At 41.7% G+C, this 27,421-nt stretch overlaps 2 protein-coding genes and 1 long non-coding RNA gene across 6 annotated transcripts in view; 2 read left to right on the top strand and 1 right to left on the bottom strand.

Annotated features, from left to right (window-relative positions):
• Positions 1-1,817: 1,817 nt before the first annotated feature.
• TAF8 (TATA-box binding protein associated factor 8) lies at positions 1,818-26,456 on the bottom strand. Of its 2 annotated transcripts, none has more exons than XM_072642090.1 (8): positions 26,439-26,456; positions 21,469-21,625; positions 17,005-17,103; positions 15,935-15,997; positions 14,109-14,233; positions 11,238-11,385; positions 10,065-10,207; positions 1,818-5,287 (listed from the first exon to the last, which is right to left on the bottom strand). In XM_072642090.1, exons 2-8 carry the CDS (start codon positions 21,479-21,481, stop codon positions 5,144-5,146), a joined length of 735 nt encoding a protein of 244 aa, XP_072498191.1. In that variant the 5' UTR covers positions 21,482-21,625; positions 26,439-26,456; the 3' UTR covers positions 1,818-5,143. The 2 variants fall into 2 exon arrangements, with proteins under 2 accessions (XP_072498191.1, XP_072498190.1); XM_072642089.1 differs by lacking the exon at positions 26,439-26,456 and adding an exon at positions 23,371-23,471.
• On the top strand, positions 7,149-16,134 carry LOC140526133 (uncharacterized). Its single transcript, XR_011974252.1, has 3 exons — positions 7,149-7,363; positions 8,396-8,439; positions 15,864-16,134. It is a non-coding gene; the product is annotated as an uncharacterized lncRNA (long non-coding RNA).
• Positions 25,908-27,421, top strand: part of CCND3 (cyclin D3) — a 118,707-nt gene continuing 117,193 nt past the window's right edge. The window contains exon 1 of one of the 3 annotated variants that reach the window (XM_072642081.1): positions 25,908-26,445. The gene's annotated coding sequence lies outside the window, so the exon portion shown is untranslated. The remainder of the gene's footprint in view (positions 26,446-27,421) is intronic. The other 2 variants (XM_072642079.1, XM_072642080.1) reach the window with 2 other exon arrangements.

The following is a 27,421-nucleotide window of genomic DNA, read 5'->3' as shown; positions in this document are numbered from 1 at the left end:
AATTCTGCAAGTCCTGTAAGTGTTACCTTCATTTTACAGTGAGTAAACCAGGGTTGAAGAGAATGGACTTTTTTAGGCCTTCCTTCATATCTGAAAACATTGCTTTGTGGTTGCATTTGTGATGACTGGTGGGTGCTAAGTGTATATACTTGGTGGCGCTGCAGAAGCTATAACCATCTGTACCTGACTCATTCTCTTCTCTACAGTCTTCAGAGAAGCAGACTGTTACTCAATTAATTAAACAAGATGTCACCATAGTATATCTTTTGACCACCAGATGGTTTTACCCTCAGTCCACCAGATGAATGGCTACTTCAGAAGGTATTTTAGTATTACTTGAACTTCTTTTGCCAAAGCCAGGGTCTTCATTGTTCCCCCAAAGAGAGCTCATCTCTTAGACTATTCCCCTGTCCCACCTTTCCAAACTCCCTCAAGCTTTGGGGACAAGGCCACTGGACAGAGTTCTCAAATCAAGGAATCAGATGTGGAATGTGCTCAACGTGTAAAAAAGCAGAAATGCTAAGTTCCTTCTTTAGAGACCAGAACAATACAAATTGGAATTGATAAAGGAAATGTGAACAAAACAGACTTAAGATTCCATATTATCCTAAACAGACACCATAGAAACAAAATATAATATTCTGAGGTAACACAGTTTAGCTAATCTGTGAAAATTTATTTTTTCTCCCATAGTATTAGGTCCAATTTTGAAATAAACTGTCCTTGGGCTCAAGGAACTTCCCTGTTATTTTTCATTGGATTATATTCATATTTTTCCTTGTAATCTTGGGTGGTTTAGATTCCATCCTTTAATAAATAGGCTATCTCCTTCTGGCTTTTGGCAAGATTATTTTTCTTTGACCATAAAGTGCAAGAGCCTGACAACTACATTTCTAGGTGACTTAAAGCTGGGATTCCTTTCAATTAATGTCAATGGAATTCCATTAAACGGGAGTGGGGAACCTGTGCCTTGAAGGTCCCTCAAGTACAGCCTTTTGACTGAATCCAAACTTCACAGAACAAATCCCCTGAATAAAAGGATTTATTCTGTAAAACTTGGACTTAGTCAAAAGGCCATACCCAAGGACCTAGAAGGCCACATGTGGCCTCAAGGCCACAGGTGCCTCCCCTCCCCCACATTAAATTGCACTTTGCTCATTAGTTTCCACATTTCTGAATAATTTTTCACATAGGCTGTATCAGAGTAAACTAGTCAAATTTTTTGTTTTATCACATTATCTTGGGAGACCAATGTTTCTTAAATTGTCTCTTCAAGATCTGTCCTTAAGACTAGGTGATTTGACTCATCTATTCTTCCAATTTTACTGTCTTTTTCTCTGCTCTATTATTGTTGTATCTCAATATTTCCAAGTTCCATTTCTTCCATTCTCTTTTTTCAGGATGTTTTGAATGTATTTTAAATGTTCTATTTTTTTTTTCTAAACCACTGATTCTTCCTCTAGATTTAAATATTTTACTAAGCTTTTCATCAGTTTTGGGTATTCTTGTTGCTGTTACATCTCCTTTATGAGACTCTAGCTGCAATTATTATTTCTTTCCTCTGGAATTTCTTTCATTTTCTCTTTTTGTTACTCAATTGCTTTATGTGCTGCCTGTTTTGCTTGTTTAACGTGATGAAGGGCTTAGACGCAACCATTTAAATATTCAGTGGTCTCAAGCCAAGCCCCCAATCTAGCACTGGCAGTCTCTGCACATTCATTCTGCTTTCAATTGGAGACTGCTGGGTTTTTTTTGGCTGAGGGGAGGGGGAAGTTGTGGAGAACTGAGGAGGACAAGAGTGGAGAGAGAGAAAAAGGTAGTGTACAGTAAAGCTAACAAATTTATTTTTTTGAAATGCAGATTTCTTTCAGAATTCTTTACATAAAGTCAAGTTTGCATAATGTGAATTTATATAAGGGGAGAACTGCCTGGATACCCTTTCCACCAATAGTGCAGATAATTGGGAATCTACTCTTTCAAAAAAATCAATTCATTACCTGTCCTTCCACAACACATCTTTCTTAAAAGTCAAGTGAGTCTAACACTGAATTGGCACTATTGATTTTAGTACTTAAATACAGAAGACACTTAATTGTTTGTTGAATTAATGGATATTAGACTTATCCTAGTTGGGCAAGGCAGCTAGGTGGCACAGTAGATAAAGTGCTAAGCCTGGAGTCAGAAAGACTATCTTCCCAAATTCAAATCAGGCCTCAGACATTTACTAGCTGCATGACCCCCGGCAAGTCATTTAACTGTTTGCTTCAGTTTTCTCATTTGTAAAATGAGCTGGACAAGAGCAAACAAACACCACTATCTCTGCCAAGAAAATCCTAAAGGGGGTCACTAAGGGTCAGACATGACTGAAAAATGACCAAACAACAACTTGGCCACAGGGGAAAGAATTAGAAGAAACAGATAGAAGTTGCAAAGAGGCATATTTAGATCTGACATAAAGAAAAACTTCCTAACAATTAGAGATGGCCAAAAGTGGAATGGATTACCTTAGGAGGAGACAGCGGTACCCTATCATTACAAGCCTGTAAGTAACAGCTATAATGAGTCCCTATTGAAAAGATTATGGAGACTGCTGTGTAGGAATGGTTGGGATGGATGGCTCAGCTTTTCACCATCACATACTTTGTTAACTCTTCGAAATGAAGACATTCAGCCATTTCTCTGAGCAAGATGAGAAGACAGGTACAAAGAACCTCCTTCTCATCAGAACAGGATGTTGGATTCCCTTCCTGTCAGAATAGTATATGGGCTTCCATGTCCATAACCTATCCATTACTCTTTCAATAAACTGTATGGACTCATCCTAAGACCCTAGGAAACTGAATTCTAGTCCACCACTACATAATTTTGAACACAAAATCACTTAATATATCAAGGTACCAATTTATTATGGTACTCAGAGGATTTAGTCTCCAGTCTCCAAAGGAATTAACTTGCTGAATTTGTCTGAAAGGCTGAATCATTCCCACATGAGGATATCTTCAACACAGCAAAACAGAAAAATCAACAAAAATCTGAACTAATTAAAAAGCACTGGGGGGGAGAGGAGGGTGGTAGAAAAGGGAATGGTAAGTCATAGCACATAAGCACATATGGTTAATACAATAATTCCTGACAATAAGTCAAAGCTTTCACCCTGTTATTCCATACTATCTACATCACAGATTTTTATTATGCACATACAGGTAACAGTTTTCATTTGGTTTTGGCCACATATAATTCAAAAAACCTCACCTAAATTATTAAAAATAGAAATTTGTAAATAAGTGCCTGGGTGTATGTACAGTGTTTATACAATAGCAAAGAGTCAGGATCAACATGATATATGAACAAACCTTCTTTCAGGGTGATATATGAATAGCTCATCCCCAGTTTCTCTCACATGGACCTATTTTGCTCAGTAAAGTTCACAACATGGTATTTCAGCAACAAGGGCTCAGGTTTCTTGGCCAAAGTAACAAGAAGTTCCATTTAACTCATATCTCCTCCAAGTAGGTACTGGTAAATGCTTTTTGGCATCAATGATGTACAAGTACAGTAGTAAGACTACACACACAACACAGTGACCCTCCCACAGTGCTCATGATAGTTTCTAGCTACAAGAAAAGGCTATAAATGCTTCTGTCCTACCACCCTCTACAGTGTTCACCTCTAAAATGTGAATTTTCCCTATACTCACTATACTACCTGTCTACTTATCTCCAAGTGCTGAAAACAACCCAAGATTCACAAAACTGAGGCCTCCTGGTCTGGGAAAATAGTTTTCAAGTGTTCTCAGCGAAAGAGGTATCACAGTGTTAGCTAACTAGACGGGCCTCGAAAGCTGGGGTCAGAATGTGATGCTTTCTCTCTTAAGACACTCTGTTTGGCAGATTTCTCTTCAATTCTAAACAAATGGTTCTCTTCCCTTAAGAATCCCTCCATCAAAATAGTTGGTCACGAAGTTCATGGATAGCACTATCAGGCCAGAGAATTTTACTTACTGGGGAAAGGAAGTGTAGAGGCAGGATCAGGGTGGGAAGGGGAGAATAGTTATTATGGAATCAGACTGTCTCTACAGAAGGATTTCAAGACTCTGGCAAAATACCTTACAGGAGATTCCTTATTTCTCTTTCATTTAAAATATTTGTGACCCTTCAATAGTTTTCATTTGGCATTTTAAGGAATTACTCTGGTTTAATGCTTAGCCAAGAATGTATATAGCAGCTTACATAAAATTTTCTTTAAGAACCTGTTTCTGGTCAACAGAAAAGGAAGAACCTGGGATATTCTAGTCATGGTTTCCTCAGAAGTTCAATAAATGTTAAGTATTTATCTCCTGTTCAGGGGGCAGAGATCATAGGGCAAGGGAACAAGGCTTCACTTTCTATCCTGGAAAAAGAAGCAAAGGGTCATTGAGTGTGCGAGGGTGGAAGGAGAAAAGGAATTCAACCAAGAACCCACGGAGCTTCTTTGGGCTGAACATGCCCTCAGGGCTTCATGGGCCACAGAGTGAGGCTCTTTCCTGGGGGCCGGTGCCAGAATTGCTGATGAGCCAATAAAAGGGTCATCTGAAATACAGCTGCCTAGAAGTTTCAACTGGAATAAAAAACTATGACAGGAAATGAAATCACTAAATCTCCCTGTGTCCCACAGTACAGACTAAGTAAGACATTGTTATTAAGCACTTGTTTCTCTGAAGTCAAACACCCAACAAAATATTAGATTCCAGTTTGGCCGTCCAGCCCTCTCCTTCCTATGTATCTTTAAATGGGAATGGGAATGGAAATGGGTGAATGGATCCCTTTTTAATTCAGGGTTTTTTCCTCTCATCCAAAAAGAGAGACCAGAAAAGAAGTCCTAGGTGGCCCAAAGGGCCATGGGACATCTCTGGCCAACTGCACGTTAGAGATTATTTCTACTGGAGGAAGGTTAATCCCATTGCTACAATGACATCATCCCATCTCAAAAAGTTGAGACAGCTTCATTCTAAGATACCTCAAGGTGAAAGAGTGAGTGTTTAGGGAGAAACAAGCTCAGGGAGATGCTTTCTAGGCCTAAGCTTAATGGTCAATAACTCATTTCTTCCCTGCTGTAATGAAGACAAAGACAAATTCAGAATGGAAGGTCCCCGCTGTCCTCTAATTCACTTCTTCCTCCGGATCTTGGGTTTCTTTACGGGACGGAGATAAGGGTTATCGATAAGATTCTCCTCCCCAGAGCGGCTCCCCGACAAGGAAGTGTTCTGCTGTAGAACTGAGGCATTCTCTTTCTCTGCACCTGATTCATCCTGTAAAACAAAGAACAACAGCATTAGCATGGAAGGCAATCTAACCAGAAGTAGAGAATAGAAATTCTTTGAAAATCAAATTCCCACAATCAGAAGTGCTAGCATCACTTTCATGATGTGATCAGAAATTCAGCTGTCAGAGGAAGAGTTCTGTTTCCCCACCATTCCCACACTACTACTTCTTTCCTAGAAGAAAAAAGGTTTCAATCTATTGTTGGTTAGTGGGATTAGAGGCAGAGAGCTACTTCAACAACTAATAAAAGTAGCACTGAATTCACAGAGATGGATAGTTGTAGGACAGGAAGTAGAAAGGGCTGCAGGAAATCCAGGCTTCCTAAAGAAGAGAGAGATTTAAATGTAAGGGGCATATAGTCTTGGCTATTCAACAAGACAAATGGAAAAAGTATCATGACCTCAGAATCAGCTTTGGCTCTTCTTTCTTCCTCCATAGGCAATCAATTATCAAGTCCATTTCTATCACTGAAATACCTCTCAGAACCATCCACTCCTAGCCATTCTCTCTCTGTTCCCACCATAGTTCAAATGCTCATGATATCTCACCTTAACTACCGCAATCACCTCATTACAGGTTTACCCACTTCAGTCTCTCTCACACGAAATACATCCTACATATTTCTGCCAGATTAATCACAACTCTAATAATACTAGTCCACTGCTCAAAAGACCTTTCATGGTTCCCCACTGCCCACTTAATAAAGTCCAAATTCCTTTATCTGGCATTCAAGGTCTTCACAATCTGGTTGTAACCAGCCTTTCTAAGTTATGCCACATTAATTCTTGTCATCAACTTTATGCCCTAGCTGACTTGCAGCCTCCATCTTCCAGACACTCTTCCTGTGCTTCTGCTCAAGCTAGGAGGGCATCCCTCCCTTTTTTTCCTGGTGAAATCTTACCCATGTCAAAAGCCACCTCCTCTTTGAAGACTTCCCTAATGCCCCAAATCAGAATGATCTTTCTTCCTATATGCACATCTCATGCATATAGTATACTCTAAATTTTATTAGCTATTTGAGTAAACATTTTCTTGCCTCTGTTAGATTGCAAGAAACCAAATCTTATTTTTATCTTTGTACTTCCCTCAACATCTAGCACATACTAGGCACTGAACATTTGGTGAATGCTATTGAAGCTACGAGAGCCATGAAATGACCAAACATCACCGAGATTAACACTGATATCGTTTAGGGCAGATCTGGTACAATTACCCATTCTCCTTCACAAAATGTGATCAAAAGCCCTAAACAATTATATAGCTGCCAAAGTCAAATGGTCTCAAGCCATACAGTGCTATCACCAGCGACACCTACCAATGTCAAAGGACATAACTAGCAGGCTTAGAGTATAGGAAGGGGGAACAAAGAAAAGTAGAGGAATAACAAAATAGGAGAAAACAGGAAGCAGGAAGTGGCAGCAGAGAGTGGTAGGGCACTAACAATAGAGGCCTCCCATTCCCCCTGCAATATTATAGCATCTCAATGCTAACCTTTACAGACTTCAAAATTTACCCCTAAATGGGCTGAGGTCTTGCAGGGAAGGCCTATTTAGAAGTCCTTTGCTATAACAGAAAACTGTGCCCCCTAGCGATTCACAAGTGCCATGTCACTCACAAGGCTGTGAACTGGTACAACTATTCTTGAAAACAACTTGGAACTATATCCAAAAATTCACTTTGACCTAACCATATCACTATTAGACATATGCCCCAAAGAGGTCAAAGACAGAGGGAAAGGACCCATGATACCTAAAGTAGCACCTTCTGCCAGTGCAAAGGACCGGAAACAAAGTGGGAATGACTGAACAAATTATGGTAAACAAATGCAATCAAATATTATTGCAGCACAATAGAAGACAAGTATGAAGAATTCAGAGACACGTGAGGAGACTCAGATGAACTCACACAGGGCAAAATGAGCAGGACCAGGAAAAACAATGCCCACAATCCACAACAATGCAACACTTTTTGAAAGACTTCAGAACTCTAATCAATATAGTGAACGGACAATTTTTCAGAAGACTGAGGATGAAGCACATGAGCTTCTTGATGGAAAGGAGAAGGTAAAGAATGAGATATTTATTTTTCGACTTCTTTAGACAACATGTTGATTTACTCTTTTTGGCTACATTTATTCGTAACAAAGGAGGGCTTCTGTTGAGGGAGCTGGTAAAGAGCAGAGTGAAGAAGCGGGTGGGGAGATACTCAAAAAAGGGAAAAAAAGCACTATCAACAAAACACACAGAGGACAAAAAGAGAGTTCAGAAGAAAGGCAAGACAACAGGGCAATGTTGTTATTACCTTGCTAAATTTAATAAACTTAAAAATAAACAGTACACTTATTTGTTTTCAGTATACTGTACTTGTTGATGGTGATAATAAAAAATAATTTTTTTTTGAAGAACACACCACAAAACACCACCCAGAAAATGCAATCCAAGGGGACAGGGTGCTAGCTGTAACTTCCTGCTCTTCTGCCTCAAGGCAAAAGATTTACCCTTGGCAACCCAGGTGGTTTGCTGTCAAAACAGACAAAGCCAAGGGCAGAGGATGTTGATAGATGTAGAAGCAAGTTGAGCAAGAGCAACAAATAGCTCCATACACTGCATAGCCAGAGTTGGCTTGGATTAGACCAAGCAAAGCTCCTGGGAAAGTTGTTTGGGAAGGCCACAACTAGAAAAATGAGCAGCAAGACATGGATGATCCAAAAGGGTCCCAGACCTAAGAACCCAAACAAGTCGTAAGGCACCAATGTGAGGTTCACATCCTACTTCAGTGGTCGAAACAGACCCAATTCAGTTTAGGAACCTTGGGTCTTCTATATAGCCAAATGTGGGGTGATGAGGAGGAGGGAGGAGAAAGAGAGCTCAGGGATAAAGCCATAGAATTATTTTGAAAGTTTTAAGTTAACACAAATAATCTAAGGATTTCACAACACCCCTTAAGATAATTAGAGACACTATGAGATTCCATGGAGCCAAAGTTGGAATCACTGCTGCCGTGCAGTCACTATGTGTCAGCAAGCCAAGGGAAAGAAAAAGGAGGAGGGTGTAGAGTGATGGGAGGACAATATCCTCTTTTTTCCCTTCTTTCAGGTGGCTCTCCTGGAAATTCCACTTCTTCCGATCTCTTCCATCAGGTAAGAGCATTGTTTTCCCTATCAATCCCATCTATTCCCACAGACAGCGTCTTCTCTCTGACAAGGCAAGTCAGCAGGAAGCCTCAGGGGGAAGCAACGAGGGAAATTAAGCGTCAGACTGACCAAGAAAAGAAGAACTGAATAATGCCAACAGCTGAAGGAAGAGAGGCAATCTGCCAAGGAGTCACCCAAGTCATAAATTCCAACTTTAGCTGTGAAGACATGGACAATTTTTTCTTATGAGTAGATATGACTGGAAAAACTTTGCAAACTGGTACATTTTTAGTACAGACAATAAAATGTCACTCCCATAGACTACTTATGTGGAGCAAAGGATGGCTGCAGAGAAAAAGGTTGTTACTTTTGAGTATATAGAGTAACAGAAACTAAGTTAAAATTGTGTGGTCTACCACAGGGTCTTAATTTAACAAATGAGAATAATTTAAAATACCAATTGTTTGTATACAGGTGATGCTCCTAAAATACTGGAGTTTTTTTCCCTCTTAAGCGTTCCTTGAAATCTTTTTTGCTCCATAATTAATTTGCTAAGTAAACCTGTCCTCTGATAATACAAAAATGGGCCTCAGTCACTTACTCCCTCAATGATCATAAATTCCAAGTCAGTATAATCTCAAATAAGGAGATTCTGCTGTATTTAAAATATGGAAGCTAATGATCATTTGCTCTACGCCACTGGTTCCCAGCTCAGAATTCTGTAAGGAATTAAGCTGAACCTAAAAGAAACGAGTAGCCAGACAAGAAAGGTTTTGGTGAAGAACGTGTGTGTGATTCTGAGCCACATCCTCAGCATCATTTCCACAGCCCTAAATATATGGAAAAGCAGGGGGAAGTTTTATGTGGAGGTCATCCAATCTCTGGTTTTTTACATTTTAAAAGTAAGGAAACTGAGGCCTAAAGAAGAAAAATGATGTGGCTAAAGTCAAGGTAATATAACAGAGAGATTTGGCTCCAGGTCCAGATTCTAACTCTAGTGTTCTATCTCCTATTCCACATGGCCTTAAAACCATCAAAGCCTAGCATCATTTCACCAGCTGTATCACATACACTCTTCTCTTTCCTGAGGGAATTCTCCTAAGCCTCTCATCCTAGAGGAGATCCTCAACTCTTACTTCAAATACAACATACACTTCCCTGTCAGCTTACCCAACACAGTCATGGGAAGTGACTGTTTATCCCATGTGGTGGTTGAGGGGAGCCCACCACTGGGTGGGCCTGGTGGCATGTACCTGCCTACAATCCGAAGGCTAGTTCCAAGCTGTGGTTAGACTAAGGCAAGTTAGGTGCCCAAACTAAATCTGACACCATAATGAACCTTTGTGGGAGAGCTGCTGGCAGGCTGCCTAAGGAGGGGTGAGACAGCCCAGGTCAAGACTGGAAATTGGCCTGCAAGGGACTGCTGTTCTTCTAGCCTGGGCAAGATAGAAGAGATGATCAAAAGAAAAATCACAGAGATGCTGAAGTCACACCAGAGGCCTCGGTGGGTAACGATCACTTCAGACAACCCCCTCAGATCACGAGCCAACAGGATGAGTTGCTACAGACTACATATGGCAAGATGCAGAATGGGAAGGGGTAAGCCCAGGCGGCCGGTGAAGACAACACACCGCACTGATGTGGAGAGGAAGGTTCTCTGTGTCTGTCTGTTCATCCTGCTCAGAAGAATCAGTCTCTTCCATCTGCTGCATCTCCAATTCAGATGGGAGAAGGGCTGTCAGGTAGGGAATGGTAAATGGCCGGGCAGCAATCACTAGAGAAAAGGAATGAAACAGAAGGTTATTTTGGGCAGTCTTTGATGTCCACACAGAACCATGCACAGGAATGAATTAGCTGTTTTTCAGATAACCTCACTAGGAAATGCTAGCCCTCTGCTGATGGGTAAGGGTAACTTGATTCACTCACCAGTGACAGAGTCTGGAATGGAGGAACCTCCTTACACTGCCTGACACTTAGCCCTGCTGGTACCCTGGAGTACAGAAAGCTCCAAGAACACAGGATTCGAGTACTTTCAAGCACCAAATAAGCATGGAGAGGTACTGAAGGGAAACATTTTAAAAATAAATATACACTTAAGGTGATACAGCGAATAGAACTTGGGACTTGGAATCAAGGAAGGCTTGGATTCAAACCCTCCTCTTACTAGTTGTGTAACCCTGAGCAAGTTACTTAACCTCTGCCTGCCTCAGTTTCCTTATCTGTAAAATGTGGATAATAACAGCACCAATTTCCCAGAATTGTTGCGAGGATTAAATGAGTTCAGTACAGTACTTTGCAGACTAAGCACTATACAAACGGTGGCAATATTATTGAAATAAACATAAATAAAACCATAGAATGTCAGAGATCAAAGGCACCTCTGGAATCATCTGCTCTGGCCTCCTCGTTTTGACAGATAAGAAAACTAAGGCCCGAAGGGGAGTCTGCTTCAACTCACACAGAATGGAAAACCAGGTTCCTGACTCCCTGTTCAGTTTGTCCGTCTTTCCTCCTCCCCCCCACCCCAACCCCACCCGTTACTAGGAAACCTCTAAAGTACAACACATTCTCAGTTCTGCTGAGGATTATAAGAAGATCTGGGAAAGAGAAATCCAGAGGTCTCAGACTACTCTGGGGCAAAAAAAAAAAAAAAAAAAAAGATTATTTTTGGCAAAATAAAGGAAAAAAAGGCAAAAGATTATTCACTTCCTCCTGCTCAAATCTAGAGGGAGGAAAAATGACATCCTCAATCCCATTCCCAGATGGCAAGACACCACAGGTCCATTCAGGGGAGTGATTCTCACATGGAAATGTGCTGACATCATCTTTGAAAAGGCTCTGTGTCTCGCCTGTCTTGGCCATAAAACGAGTAAGCGCCCGTTCCACATCACGCCTCTGTGATGCAGCCTTTTCCCGAAGGACCTGGTAATCTGACACAAGCTCACGGTAAGTCTAAAGGAAGAAGAGGAAATGAGGTTAGACCATAAAAGACCATTTCATCCTGCTCTGCTGACTCCTGCCCTTCTCCACCTGAGTCCCTCCTCACCCTCAGACAAATTTGGTTGCTGTAAATCAGAGCTGCTAGGGACAGTTGAGGGTAAATATCCATCCCTTTCACAATACACAAGAACACTGGTCCATACTGGTCTCCAAAGTGGGAGTCATGCAAAAAATTGGAAATTAAAGGAGTATCCATCAACTGGACAAATTATCATATATGAATGTAATAGAATATTACTGTGCTATAAGAAATGATGAAAGGGATAGTTTCAGAGAAACCCAGGAAGACTTATATGACCTGATGCAGAGTAAAATTTGCAGAACATTTTATACAATAACATTATAAAGATAAACAACTTAAGAACTCTTATCAACTCAGTGACCAACCATGATTCTAGAGGACCTTTAATGAAACACAATACTCACCTCCTGACAAAGCGATGATGTATTCAGGGTACAGAATAAAACATAGTTTTTGGACATGGCTAATGCAGGAATTTGTTTTGCTTAACTATGCCTACTTGTTACAAGAGTTTTATATTTCTTTTTGTCTTTCCCAAGAGAATAAAAGGAAATGGGAGGGGGAAAAAAAAACCAAACAGATTTCTGTTAATTGAAAAAAAATTATTTTTAAACTGAAAAACAACTAGGTAAAAGCCAGGGCATGACCCTTAAGGGAAAGATTAGGTTGAATCCAACTCTCAGTAATCAGCAATAAGGGAGTTTGTCTCTAAAACAACTATGTGTAGTAGGGTAGTGGACAGTGAATAAGAGCCCTGCCCTCTCTGTTTTGGACCAGTGTTAGTTATATATGATAAGCAGAACCAGAATCATAGAATCTGAGAGTTGGAAGGGATCTCAGTAGCCTTTTAGTCCATAGGATACACAAAAGAATTTCTGCTCTGATAGACCTCTGCTTGAAGACTCCTAAAGAGGGGAATCCTAGCCCTTCTAGAGGTAGCCCATCATACTACTGGATAGCTCTATTACGTTATGAAGTGTTTCCTGATATAAGGCTTAAATTCATTTCTCAGAACTGGTCTAAGTCCTGCAAACACTTCTGATATAGCTACCATGTCCCATGAGGCTTTTCTTTCCCAGCTCCTTCAGCTGATACTCACAGGTCATGGTCATGGACTTCAGGCCCTTCACCATGCTAGCTGCTCTGGACATGCTCTAGATTACCAATGCCCTTCTTAAGCTTGGGTGCCCAGGAATGAACACAATATTCTAGGTAAGATCTGACAAAGAGACCATGCAGTGGAATGCTCACCTCCCCATGTCTGGATGTGGAATCCTTTCTTAGGCAACCTGACATTGTATCAGTTTTTGGGACTGCCACATCACACTATAGTTTCATTGAACTTACAGTTCATTAAAATACCTAGATACATCTCAGGACTGCTGTCTATCCACACATCCTGTCATCTTATATATGTGGAGTTACATTGGTCTCTACTGAATTTCATCTTTAATTAGATTCAACTCAAGGCTCTAGACTGTCAAGATTTTTTAAAATACTGACTCCATTATCCACTGGGTTAGCTTCATGTGTTCTACAAATTTGATGAATATATGCCTTTGTCCAAAATGCTTCTTTAGTTTATCCAAGTCATCTTTCCTTTAATTTATTAAAATTTCTATTTTTGTTTAAGTTTTACAATATACATGATTTTTCTAACTGGAAGTTCTGAATTATTGATTGTACCAATAACTCCATGAAAGAGCAGAGAAAGTGACCTTGCAAACCTGAAAGCCATTATATTGCCCTAGGTTAAAAGTAAGTTAGCTTCTTAATAGAGTGTAACTACTTAAATCTCTAGCTTCCAAAGAGAAGGAAGGTCAGAGTCGTAAGGAGATTCAGCTCCACTCCCTTCCAGAAGGAAGGAGGCAGTTTGATAGAACCAAGCGCCTTCGAAGCACCCGCTCCACTGGGGTTACCTACGCATAATTGATAAATAAGCAAATATACACATAGTGGGAAGGTGCGCGCTCAAAAATGTTTCATCACTAGAAGTACTCGATCAAAACGTTATGGAAACCACGGCTTTATATTAGTTCCAACCCTAGCATGTAAAAAGAAGTGGTGAATAACGTCCAGAGATAAACATCCCTCTGTGGGCTTATCATCATCATGATACATTCCAAGGAAAAATAAAATTTCTAATTTGGACAAGTGAGTTCTCCAATCAGGACAAAATTGAATTTCCTCAGTGAAGACACTTACAGAGGATATCCATCAAATGACTATGGCTCAATGGAGGCGTGACTATAAAGAGATATACACACATACCAATACGTACACATAAATAAAGCACACACACACAAACAGGTATTTCTCCTTGTCAGAATGTTAGGTACAAAGGGTTCTCAGTTTACCTGCTCCATCTACTCCGACTCCCCCGTTCCCCACCAATAAAAAGATCAAAGGAATCAGGGATCCTGTTAATACACTTTTCAGTTATATTAGGGTTTCAATGGACATTTCTGGACTAGATTTGTAATTTAGTCATCATTTAAAGCACTATTTTATGGGAAAATGCATTCCAAGTTCCAAATACCTGACTGATAAACCAGTCTTTGGAAGATAACCTGTTCATAACCGGGGTTATGAGTGATCAGAAACAGATCTACTGTTTAGGAGGTTAAGAGGCTATCAAGGCCAACTCACTCACCGGTGTTTTGATGTATGTGTGGGGATCGGGGAATTCAGGAAAATGGCTGGGGATATGAGGTGGGTGAGACTTGTTCTGTCCAGCAGTCAGGGCTTTGGGAGTCACAGGCTGATTGGTGACCGGAGCTGCAAGAGAGTTAAACAGACTCATTCACTGACCACTTCTTCCTCTGGGTCCCAGTTATCCAAGGTTCTTCCCTTTTAGGACAAAACCATTGACGAATGCTTCTTGGTCTTAGAGCAAATGGTTGCACTGCAGAAATTGATTTCCTAAACAACTTTTGGTTACCTGAAAAACTGATAAAGGCTAATTTTAAAAATTCTTATGTTTATTATTTATTTTTAACATTCTTTTCTTTTAAAATTTTGTGAAATAGGCTTTAAAAAAAACTAGATAAGAATTGGACTTGTAATTTCACTGGTATAAGGAACTCCCTATATGGAAACTCCCTCTATGCCAGATCTTTACCTAGGATCCACAGATCCCACTGGATAGATTTCAGGGTATGTGTGTTTGTGTCTGAACAAAATTACATCCTTATTTTCACTAACTTCTACCCGAAATTGAGCATTTCCTTCAATCACTTACAAGCATTCTCTTAAGAATGCTTCACTAGACTGACAAAGTGGTCAACGACATCAAAAACATTAAGAACCCCTGTTCTATGTAATGGAGGTCAGAACCTTTTTTGCAATTTATAGTCTTTGAGAGTTTTTAAAAATCTGGTTAACTCATTGTATACAGTAACATTATTGCTGGATGATCAACTTTGATAGACTTAGCTCTTCTTGGACAATTCCAAGAGACTCATGATGGAAAATACTATCCACACTCAGAGAAAGCATTATGCAGTTTGAATGTATACTATTTTCTCTTTTTTTTGTTTTTTCTTCTCATGGTTTTTCCCTTTTGTTCTGACTCTTCTTTCACAATATGACTAATGTGGAAATATGTTTAATATGGTTGTATGTGTATAGCCCATATCAGACTGCTTACTGTCTTAAGGGAGGGGAAGAAGGGAAGGAAGGAAGGAGAAAAAAATCTGGAACTCAAAATCTTATAAAAGTGAATGCTGAATACTATCTTTAGATGCAATTGAAAAAAAGTGTTACTAAGTAGAAAAACATTTTTTTAAAAAATGTGGTCAACTTCTTCAGGGAAAGTAGTTTGTAGATGGGTATGGGTGTTTGTTAGGAAGTGTCTCACATCAAAAGGAATTAATATCAATAAATTATTAAAACATATTTTAAGGACACTAGGTGGCTGGAGGTGTATGAGGTCCCTGCCTCCCATTCTTCTCACAGTCACTTCCCCTCCAATTCTCCTTGAGTGTCATTGTGACACAGCCACATTAAAAAAAAGGGCAAGAAGGAGAAGCTGCTGCCCTTTCTCCTTCTATGGGCCCTAACCAATATGGACACAAAGTGGGCCACCAACTGTGTGTCTTTAGTACCAGAAAGGGCCACTGACTCATTTACATGAAGTGTCACTGCTTCCTAAGGAGTGAAAGATTTAAAATTATGGTAGCATGTTTCTAGAGTATGAAATAAAATGCCAATGATTCCCTTTGCTTCCTGCCAGCCCAAGCTGACCATTTGGAATGGTTATGTCGCTGAATTGTTTTCCCTGGGCAAGAAGAATATCTGTCACTTCTATGTGGCTCTTACTGAATTTCTAGGGCTAGAACTAGTGATCCTAGGAAAGATCTTTTGATAATTACACTTTCATATGATGACCTATTTGCCTACATTCTAGACAGTGCCTCAAAAAGAGAAAAAACCCATAAGGAACCAAACCCAGCCCAGCCTACATCCAAGGACACCTACGTGCTGTGATGACCATCCTCTGGGACCGTTTAGCATATGCAGGAAGAGTTTCCACATTGAAACCTGAAGGCAAGGAAAACAAAATCAGAAATTACCATCAAGAAGGCAGAAGAATCTGTCTGGAGTTTCTTATCCTAGAAACACATCTACACTGTTGTTACTTGGCAGAAACTCTAAAATTAAAGGTAAAAGTCATCACTATGGGGGATGATGGCACTCTTAAATTTATTCAGGGATGCCAGTTCATGATAAATCTGGGTGGCTACAAAGCAACATGAGTGACAATAATAACATTTACATATATTATTAGTGAAAATAACAAATCCTTTGAAGTATCTACATTATTCTAATAGGCACTGCATATTTTCCACTGGGCTAGAACCAATGACCATATTTCATATAATTATTCTTTGAATAATGCTAATTTGAATACATGTGACTACTTCAAAGGATTCGTTATTTGCACTAATTAGGATCTATCATTATTTAGTCATTTTCCACCTATGTCTGATTCTCCATGAGCCCATTTGGGGTTTTCCTGGCAAAGATACTAGAGTGGTTTGCCTCCTTCTCCAGCCCATTTTACAAATGAGGAAACAAGTCGAACAGGGTTACATGATTTGCCTGTGGTCACATAAGTGTCTGAGGTCAGTTTTAAAATCAGGAAGGTGAATCTTCCTGGCTCCAGGCCAGGACCTTCTATCCAATGCACTACCTCACTGCCCCATTTGTGACCTAACTATATACAAAGTGCTTTTCTCAGTAATCCTGTGAAATAGAGGCAGTTCAGGTACTCTTGTTTTACAGATAACAAAGTTGAGGCCCAGAGAAGTTACGTGACTTCCCCACAGTCACACAGCTCCTATGTACCAGCTAGTAGTCAGATCCAGGTCTTCTGACTCTAAGAAAAGTACAATGGATGCCTGTCCCCTGTGAACCATCAAGAGACTAAAGGAGTTCTAGAAGACATCTCCCTCATCCCCACAAAGTAACAAAATAATCAATTCTTTCCTCACGAACCAATCCTATCATATCAAGTCACCATGTGTACAATGAAAGGTGAAACTCACCCATCTCAACAAGTGTGACCACTATGTCTGAGAGCGTTGGCTGTGTCCTGGCCGTATGCTCACAATAGGATTTAGCACTCCTCCCGATTTCTGAAAGGTCTAGGAAAATAAACAAGCAGATCTAGGTATATAGTCCAACATCAGGCATGGACTGAAATTTCAGTCTTCTCTGCCTAAGGTCAGGTTTCTGTTAACCGTTCTTGCTGCGTGCTTACAAGAGATGGAATGAGCTTCCGGTGATTCCACAAAGCTCAGAGAACAGAATAAAGTGGATGCAGGGGTGCAGAGAAGATCTGCCCCAAACTTATCCTAAGTGAATCATTTCCACTCAGTCTTTTTATCTGAAAAATGATTACACATAGCCCTATATCATTATGTGAATGATTCCATATCCAACAAAACCATAAGCTCTCTGAAGTCAGGGACTGGGCCTTCTTCTCTTGAAATCCCTAAAGCAAATAGCAGAGTACAAGGTAACTTTAATACTTGGAGTATCCATGATTTCAGTTTGTGAGCAAACCTTCACAGGGTGGATGGTGGAGAGAAATCCCCATAAAACAGCTTAGAAATGAGGCACATTTCGAGCTGAAAAGTCACCGCCTACTTGGCTCTGTTCTGTTAGCTAGAAACTCAATAAGTGTTTATTACATACTGACTAAATACAACGCACCATGCCAGGCTTCAGAAGACATAGGGACAAACGAGAAATGCTGTCTTCTATCAAGGAGTTTGCAATTTCCTGGGAACGATGACACCTCCACAAATAATAATAAAATGTAAAATTGAACACTACATGTGTGTAACAAAAGTACAAAAGAAAACAGTACATGAAGGATGAAAGTAATTTCTAAGTGAGGAGACCAAGGCCAGCTTCTTGTACAAAAATAGCATCTGAGGCAGATTTTGAAAGACAGGTAAGGGAGAGATTTGTGAAAGAGCATGAAGAGAGTTGGGACTTAGGGGTAATGTGAGTAAAGGCACAAATGCAGGAAAATTAGGGCCATGTGGGGGCAAGAAGGAAGGGGAACAATCAAGAGTTCAGTCGAATAACAGCTATTAATTGCCTACTGTGTGCCAGGCACTGCTCGAGGTACTGTTTGGCTACAGCACAGAATATAAGCTGATGTGCATCAGAATATAAGCTGATGCGCAGCAAGCAGAGCAGCTATCAGGAAGACCTGAGTTCAAATCTGACCTCAGAAATGTATTAGCTGTGTGACCCTGGGCAGGCCATTTAACCTCTCTTGGTCTCAGTTTTCTCAACTGTAAAATGGAGATAATAAAAGCACCTCCCTTCCAGGATTGTTGCGTGGATCAAATGAGATACTAATTGTAAAATGCTTAGCACAGTGCCTGGCATGAAGTGAACTCTATATGAATGTTAGCTATTACTACTGGCATAAGGCAAAGTGGACAGGCAAGCTGTGGAATGACACAGAGTAAACAAACAAACAAACAAACAAACGACACTTGTGAAGATGGTCACTCTATACGTTAGTCCTGCCCCACTCACACGGCACAGTTCATCATCGTAAGCAGCGACCACGGTTTCATCTTCTGCCACGGCATTCATAAATAACAAGATCCCTAACTGTCTGCTGTCTACAAAAGATTCACTAATACCTCAGTTCTGACAGTTCTTCTACCAGAGTGCAATCCTATTACAGTTTCCCCTTCAACTTCACCCTTTCCAATATTTGTCCCCTCTTAGAAGATGATACGATTTTGTCAATTCTGTGACCATAGTCACCGAAGAAAACAAACTTCAGAGAATTTCCTAATAGTGAGGATTTTAAAATCCTACAATGAGTTATAAGATCTATGGAGGTCTTTAAAATTTGAATACTTATCTAGAATTGCTTTGTTCAATTAACTAGGGAAGCTCTCAGTGCCCTCTAATATTAACAACACTGAAATATGTCATAGGGACAGAATTAGCTGAATGAAAACACAACTAGCTTCTTAAAATCTCAAGACTTTTTCTTTGTTAAATGTGTCCTACAACTTAGTACTTAGGTAATATACAATTATCTAAATTGTTTCAAGTAACCTAGTTTTGTCTCCCTAATAAAGCAATAAACTCACAGGTACTCACTCTCCTCTCATAACCCTCAAAGCAAATAGTAGAGTACTAAGCACATGACTCAGTAATTAGAAGTAAACCTCCCACCCACACAGATCACAGCTTAACATCACTAGACTCCCTTTATACCTCATACAGTTACCCACTCAAGCTACCTAGCAATCTATCTTGCCTCCAACTTCCTCTCCATCTTTTCTTAACCCCCTACAATCCAGCTTGCAACCTCATCATTCTACCAAAACTGCTCTCTCCAAAGTTATTAATGGTCTCCCAATTGTCAAATCTAATGACCTTTTCTCAATCCTTTTCTGGTTCTCCTCCTATCTTCTCAGTCTCCTTTGATGGATCCATTACTTGTAGATGTTCCACAGGGATTTAACCTGGGCCCTCTTCTTTTCTCCCTCTATACTTTGGCCACTGGGCTTCAATGACTCTGGAGGAGAGCATAAGGCTGATGACTTTGCTTGGCTCTACCTCACTCATTTCCAATTCACACGCAAATCAAGCTCATGGTCCTCTTTAAGAATGAAGGCTGAACAACAATAATTTCACCTAGTGATCTCATCAGTTCTCTGAGATTTAATTATCTATCATCTGTCAAGTCTATCTATCATGCCATAACCTCAGCTGACCTCTAGTTTTGCATCTCCAGCTGCCTTTCAGACACTTTGAACTGGATGTCCAGTAGATATCTGAAACTCAAAATGGCCAAACTAAACTCACTATCGTTTCCCCTATATTCTCACCCCTTGCAAACTTGTCATCCTCTACTCCTTACTATATCTCCCTTCCCACATCCAATCAGGGGCTGTCAATTTCATCGTCACATCTCCCTTCTGACACTGCCCCCACCCTGATGAAGGCCCTCATGACTTCACATCTGGACTACTGAAATAGCCCTAGTAATGAGTCTCACGGCTACAAGTCTCTCCTCACTCCAATCCTCCACTCAACTGCCAAAATGATTTTCCTCAAGGGCACATCTGACCATGTCCCCTCCCTAGTCAACAAACTCAACTAGCTCCCTCTCACCTTCAGAATCAAAACCTGTCCTCCATCCCTAACCTTTTAAGTCTTCTCACACCTTACTCAACTTGTACTTTTCAATCTTGTGACACTGATTTCCTGGCTGTTCCTCAAACAAGACACTCATCTCTTGGTTCTGGGCATTTTTTCAGACTGTTCCCCACACCTGGAATGCTCTCCCTCCTCACCTCTACCTGCTGGATTCCTTGGCTTCAACTAAAATCCCATCTTCTACAGAAGTCTTTCCCAACCCTCTAAACCCTAGCACTTCCCTCTTTTAATTATTTCCTATTTATCTTGTTCCTATTTCTATTTATTTAATTATTTCCTATTTATCCTGTATGAAGTTTGTCTATACATGTCTATATGTTGTCTCCTCCATTAGAGTATAAGCTCCTCAAGGGCAGGGACTATCTTTTGCCTCTTTTGTATATGCAGCACTTAGCACTGCACCTGGTGTTTAGAAGATGCTTAATAAATGCTTTCTTACTGATCAGTCCTGTCACCTCATTTCTCCCTACCAAAAGCAGCAACCTCTGCACTCTAGAATCCATGACCCCAATTCTTGCGGAAATTACTCCGCTTTGGAATTTCTATTCACAGGCTGAAATGTCTTGAGTGAATATAAATTTGCCTTCCCTACGATATTTGCACAGCCCCAGAAAAGCCCAAATTAGGCTATGCTTTGTATTCCATCCAGCCGTCCACAAAGGCCACCTTGCCAACTACTCTGCCAATGCACAAATACCCTCCCCATTCCTCTTTTTCCACTTCTTGATCTGGGAAAAGTAATCAATAATACCAAAGCTTTTGGAAAGGGCATATTAATTGACTGCCCTACGGATCAACTCAGCATTCTAGTAACTCCCTGGACCAAAACTCCTTTAACTGCCCACTCTCCTCTTTAAATACAGAATGAACCCACTTATCTCACTTATTACAGAATGTAAGTTCTTGAGGGCAAGAACTGCCTTACTTTTCTGTATTTGTATCCCTGGTGCTTAACAGAGTGTTTAACATATATAGCAAATGTTTAAAAAAGTGTATTTGTTCATTCATTCACTAAGTCTTAGCTGCTTCATAAGCTTCTGTGTTAGAGAAAAATAAATTATCTGTTGACCAAACTTTTGCTGAGTATATCCAAATTTAATAAGTACATTCTTGGACCAAAGTTCATTGCTTAGCTCATATCTGAAAACTCTGAGAACTGCAAAAGTTTATAATCCATCAGCAAAACCATTGAGAATTCAAGGCAACCTCCACCACAAGGAAGTTTCATGGAGGTAGGTATTTAACTTTCAAAAAAATTTAATGGACTGACTTTGCAAAAAGCAGCTAGTATCCTCCATACTCACAGCTTTGTAACATCTCAGTTAATGTTTCCACCGATGCTTTCTCAGCACTTTCAAACCCAGCCTCTGTCAGCAAGGAGCTCACAACTACCTGCAAGGTCCGCCTGCGTGCCAGGTAGTAGTTGTCTGCAGGGGTGGTGGCCTGCTTGCTTCCTGATCTCTATATGAATCAACAAAAGAGAGCATGGTTTTAGTTTACATATTAAAGGTGAAATCACATACTCTAAGAATATAAAACTGACCACCCATGACAGATGGGAAATGAATGATAAATGCCTACCAACACCTCCCTTTTAAAATGCAGCAACTCTGCCATTCTGACTTGTGCTTCTGGCTAACTAGCTTAATCACTGAGTGTTCAAGAAGTGCTGAACCCTGGAAGCTAATGATTCCTTCCCTCAATGTATACCCCAGAATAAGGGCCTCCAGGTCTTCATAAAATTTTTTCTTTCCAGGGATGTACACACTGATAATGAGGTTGATGCATGAATTGTCAGACCTAGCTCAGTGTTTGGGAGGATCCGAAGAAATCTATGGGAGAGAAGAGGTATTAGACTGACTACCAAACTGAAGGTCTACAGAGCCGTTATGCTGACCTCATTGTGGAATTCCTGTGAAACCTGGACAGTATACCAGCACCATGCCAGGAAACTGAATCGCTTCCATTTGAACTGTCTTAGGAAGATCCTGAAGATCACTTGGCAAGATAAGGTACCAGACACTGAGGTTCTTACTCAAACTAAACTGCCAAGCATTCATATTCTGCTTCAGACAGTGCAACTCTGATGGACTGGCCACGTTGTTCAAATGCAAAACATATGCTTGCCAAAAAGACTTTTATGGAGAACTCACACAGGGCAAGCATTCATACGGTGGTCAGAAGAAGCGATACAAGGACACCCTCAAGGTGGGAGACACACGAGGAGATACTGACACTGGAACACTCAGCATGGCATTCCCACATCAGAGAAGGTGCTGTGCTCTATGAGCAAAGCAGAATTAAAAGCGCTCGAAGGAAACTCAGGATGCACAAATTCAGACTATCCACCCCAAATGTTCACATGGACTATTTGTGTCTGATCTGCGGTAGAGCATTCCGAGCTTGTACTGGTCTGGTCAGCCATAGTCGGACACATCTAAGCTTGACTCTAGCACAGTGATGTCACTTTGGTCCTCTCTGAGAACAAAGGACAACAACCAGCCCCAGAACGACTCCTCTCCTTCAGTCTCAGAGCTCCTCATTTCACATACGATGAGAAACACTTTGTAAAAGGATTTCATTGCCTCTATGTTCCCTCCAAGCACTAGAAGTCTCTGATGTTATGAAAAGAGGTTCAAATCATGACTCAGACTTTTAGCTGTGTGACCCTGGGCAAGTCACTTCACCCTGTTTGCCTCAGTTTCCTCATCTGTAAAATGAGCTGGAAAAGAAAATGGCAAACCACTCCAGTATCTAATGGGGTCACGGAAGAGCTTAACTGAATAGCAAAAACAGGAATTATTCTTCTCAGCTGTCACAGGGCCAAGTGGTTTAACTCGCACCGTTGCAAACAGATTTTTATAACAAGAAGGACGCTGAAATGTTCTTTTAAATCCCCCACCAGCTGGTTTTTCGATTGGCAAAAAATCGGGCCAATAAGAGAGAAGGCAGGGCAGCTTGAGCCAATTAGACGCTTTCTCCGGAATCCCCGCCTCCTACTGGGAACTAGCCAATTGAGGACTCGAGCGGCCAAGAGCTAGAAGAGGTGGGGGGAGGGGTACACTGGAAGGGGAGGCCTTTGCCTCGGCCAGAGTGGCTCGGTGTGGGAACTGACTCCAGAGACCCCCCAATCTTCGCGCTGCTCCGTTTTGCTGAGGCCAGGGACTAAGTCCTCATGCCCCTGACCCACGCCCTCTGATTCTTACCGCTCCTGAGCTACCGGCTCCGGCAGTTGCAGCTGTGTCAGCCATCTTGAATACCTGAGAATGTGCATGTGCGCAGGGCAGCCTGGGAACTGTAGTCCTAGGGGGAAGCGGGGGCGGTGCAGGGATAGGAGGGAGGAGGGAGAGGGGTCGGGCTCACAGCTCCAGTTTCCAAAGATGGGCGTTGTGGTGGGTGTGACCAGAGTCCGTGACTTCACGTGGCCTTACACGAGAGGATAGAGTGCACGCTGGCTTGTTAGACCACTAGGAGCCTAAAGCCTGGGAAATGCGCCCTCAGGTGACAGCAGGAAAAGGGAGCTTAGATGTGTTTCGTTCACCATTGAAACCCCAGCAGCTTCATAGCCTCCTGGAGCAGAGACACCTCAGTGTCCCAGGATCACAGGCTTTGGACTTGGGGCACGGAATTCTTAATCCTTCTTGTGTATCTCGGACCCTTTAGGCACATCTAAGGACCCCTTCTCAGAATCATGTTTTTCAGTGCGTAAGAATACAAAGGATTCCAATTAAGTTAAATACAGATAATCATGTTAAAAACAAACCACCAAGTTCATGAACCCCAGGTTTAAAACATCTCTGCTAAATTAAAAAATTCTGAGATGCTACCTCACACCTATTGGATTGGGTAACAGGACAGAGGGGGAGGGGGAGAAACGTTGGAGGGGACGTGGGAAAACTGAGACTTTGGTGCACTGTTGGGGTTGCGAACTGATAAAATCATTCTGTAGAGCAATCTGGAACTGTCTAGGGAGCTATGAAACCAGGCATGCCCTTTGACCTAGCAATACCACTACTAGGTCTGTATACCAAAAGAGATTTTAAAAAGGAAAAGGACCTATGTGCACAAATATTTATAAATAAATATATTTATATATTATAAATGTAAATAAAATATTTGTAGCAACTCTTTTCTGATGGCAGGGACCTGGAAATTGATGGGATGGCTGAACAAGTTGTGTTATGTGATTGTGATAGAATACTATTATGCTATAAGAAATGATGAGCAGGATGCACTCAGAAACCTGGAAGGACTTACATGAACCGATGCAGAGTTAAATGAGTAGAACCAGGGGAATAGTGTACTCAGTAATGTTGAGGTTTAGGGGTGCTCCCACAGAAATAGCAGGGTCTTGCCCAAATGAATTTGACTCAAGCCTTCTTTCAGCCAAAGAAAAACAAAGTTGCTTTGTTTTTTTTTAAGATTGGCCATATTGAACAGACTCTTAAGGAATCTGAGCATTTGTGACTCTTGTATTGACAATTGGGCCAGATACAATGTGAGCTAGATTGAATCTGAACGCCTTCATGGAAGCAAGATGAATCTTATATACAGAAAGATTGTGTGAGAGATCTAGAGTTGGCCAAGAACTCCAGAGTAACTAGAGATGTAACCAGTAACTACAGATGGGGTTTAAGGAGGGTCCTAGCCAATGGAGGGCTAGGCTAGGTTAAGCATAACAAATTTGGGCATGAAAAGCCAAATCAAGTGGGAAGATTCAAAGAGCGTTCAAGCAGGTTCCTAGAGCCTGTACCCCATCAGTAACAGAAATACTGTAAGATGATTAGCTGTGAATGATTTAGCTATTCTCAGTAACACAATGATCCAAGACAACTCTGAAGAACTTAGGATGTAAAATGCTATCCATCCCCAGAGAAAGAACTGATGGTCTCAGAATACAGAGACTTTTTTTACTTTATTTTTCTTGAAGGGTTTTTTTTGGGGTCTATATTTTCTTTTACAATATGACTAGTATGGAAATTGTTTTGCATGCCTACACATGGATAACCTATATCAAATTGCTTGCCTTCTCAATGAGCAGGATGAGGAGGAAGGGAGAGAATTTGAAACTCGAAATTTTTAAAATGAATGTTAAAAGTTGTTTTCACGTGTAATTGAGGGAAAATAAAATACCAAATATATATATATATTTTTAAATACCTCTGCTTTAGTGGGATCTTTGACATAATTTAGTTCAGCCCTTCCTCTCCCCCCCCCTTTTTACAGAATTGGAAATCGAGATCTGGAAGAAGTGAAATGCACAAAGTGCAGGGATCCAGATTTCCAAGGCTTTTTCCACTTCATTGTTAGGAAACCACACCCTTCGCCAGCAGTCAAGAGACAAGAATTTTTGGATCCCAAACCTTTTGCCCTGAGTCCTAGAGGTTACTAAAGCTTCAGTGACTAACAAGAGCTCCACCCCTTCACAACGAAGTCTACAGCAATTCTAGGGTTTAGAGATCAATCCCTTTCTCCACAGAACCGCAGAATATTCCTACTAGAAGGGACTTTATTATTAGGACCATAATATTCAGAGCAGGAAGGGGCTTTTGAGGTGATTTCGTCCAACCTTTTTATTTGACAGGAGAAACTTGCAATTCAGGGCGGCATCGAAGTGATCAAAATGATATGCAACTAAGTAGCAAAGCCAGAACACTCCAATCACCTTTGGGGCAGGACAGCGCAGCGCCCACGTACAGAGTACTCCTCTGGGTAGAGGAGGGTGCTCTCCTCACCCTGGGTGACAACACTACCACCTTCACGCCCACACCTGTGCTAGAGCGGCCCTGAGGGCAGCAAGGCCCCTTCCCCCCTACACCCACCCCTCCCCTTGGCTCTGAGAAGCAGGAGCCAGGGGGCGGGGTCCCCTCGGGTCCGTGCGCACCCCGGAGTTCGGATCCGGGGCAGCCCCTAGACCGCGGGGTTAGCAGGCTCTGGAGAGGGGGCCACGGGGGAGAAGGGAGGGGGGCGCGATACCTCTCTACAGCAGGAACCCACAGCCCCTCCGTCTCCCCCCCCCGCCCCCTCCTCCCCACTTCCTGCCCAACTTCAAACGTCGAATCCCTAGCGCAGCACCGAAATTGTAAACACTCCGCTCGAGCGCGGAGGAGGGGTCGAGATGGAAGCGGTCAGGGGCAGGTAGGGAGTGATCTCTTCCTCGGCTCCCCACGTCCAGCCCGGTGTCAGTGGCGGGCCTACCCCAAGGACACAGTTCTGGAGCTGGAAGGTCCATGCCGGGAGGAACAGGGTGCGAAGAGGCGACTCCAGGACTCACCTGTTAGGTAGGCATCGGAGCTGTGGATGGAGCAGGTCTGGGGGAGGTGGGGCTCGAAACGAGTTCGTGCAGGTCGGGCCAGCGCCCATCCCTCGGGAGCACCTGGGGCTGGGGGGTTGGAGAGTCCCGAGGGAAAAGGCGTCTAGGAGGTAAAAAGAAAATCCCGATTTAAGGGGAGTGGGGAGGGCTCCGAAGCGTGGGGCTGGGGAATCTCAGGAGGGACTAAAGGAGCTCCCGAGGGCCGAGGGCTTGGAAGGGAAGCTCCGGTCCCCCAAACACCGGTTGACCTCGATCATTTCCTTATCATTTATAAGAGGGTATTATTGATCTCAAACGTCCCGTGGAACTCTGAATCCTGTTGTTTTTCTGTCCTGCGCAAAGGGTTCCCATTCACCCTCTCCCAGACAAAAGGTCGGAGTGCCTGAACTAGGTTCTGGGACCCCAAGCTATGTATGCCAATTCAGATATATGAGTTTATTTGGATATGTGTGAATATATATGCATGTGTATGTCTATATGTATTTATACACATATTTAGGACCTACTCCGTGCAAGGCTTTGTGTCAGAGACACTAGGAATACACAGATGAGTAGTAAACAAACCCTGCCTACTAGGGTTTGTTTACACTTTAAAAAGAGAGTACTTTTACCCTTTAGCTCATTTCAGTAACCTGATGTCATCCCCAGATTTCTAGAGCTTGCATTATTCAAAAAATGCTTATGTATCAAGGAAACCTAATAACAAATTTAGTCAAAGAGTCACTCGGGTGGGTTCTGGTCCCAGTTCTGCCCTATCCAGTGCCCGGATGTAGACTCCCCATGCCTGACCGGTTGTCACCTCCTGCATTGATGACTCGAATCCCTCCCTCCTCAGATTTCTTAAAACACTTTATGGGGAACCTTCCTTTGCAGTTATCATAGTTTCTCTTGTATCAGAGCTAGTTGGGCATGTCTTTCCCCGCTGTTACATTTTAAGTCCTTCA

Source organism: Notamacropus eugenii, chromosome 2 (assembly GCF_028372415.1).
Source record: "Notamacropus eugenii isolate mMacEug1 chromosome 2, mMacEug1.pri_v2, whole genome shotgun sequence".
Classification (NCBI taxonomy): domain Eukaryota; kingdom Metazoa; phylum Chordata; class Mammalia; order Diprotodontia; family Macropodidae; genus Notamacropus; species Notamacropus eugenii.
Note: the sequence above shows the minus strand (reverse complement) of the source record. Positions and strands in the feature narration are given on the sequence as shown.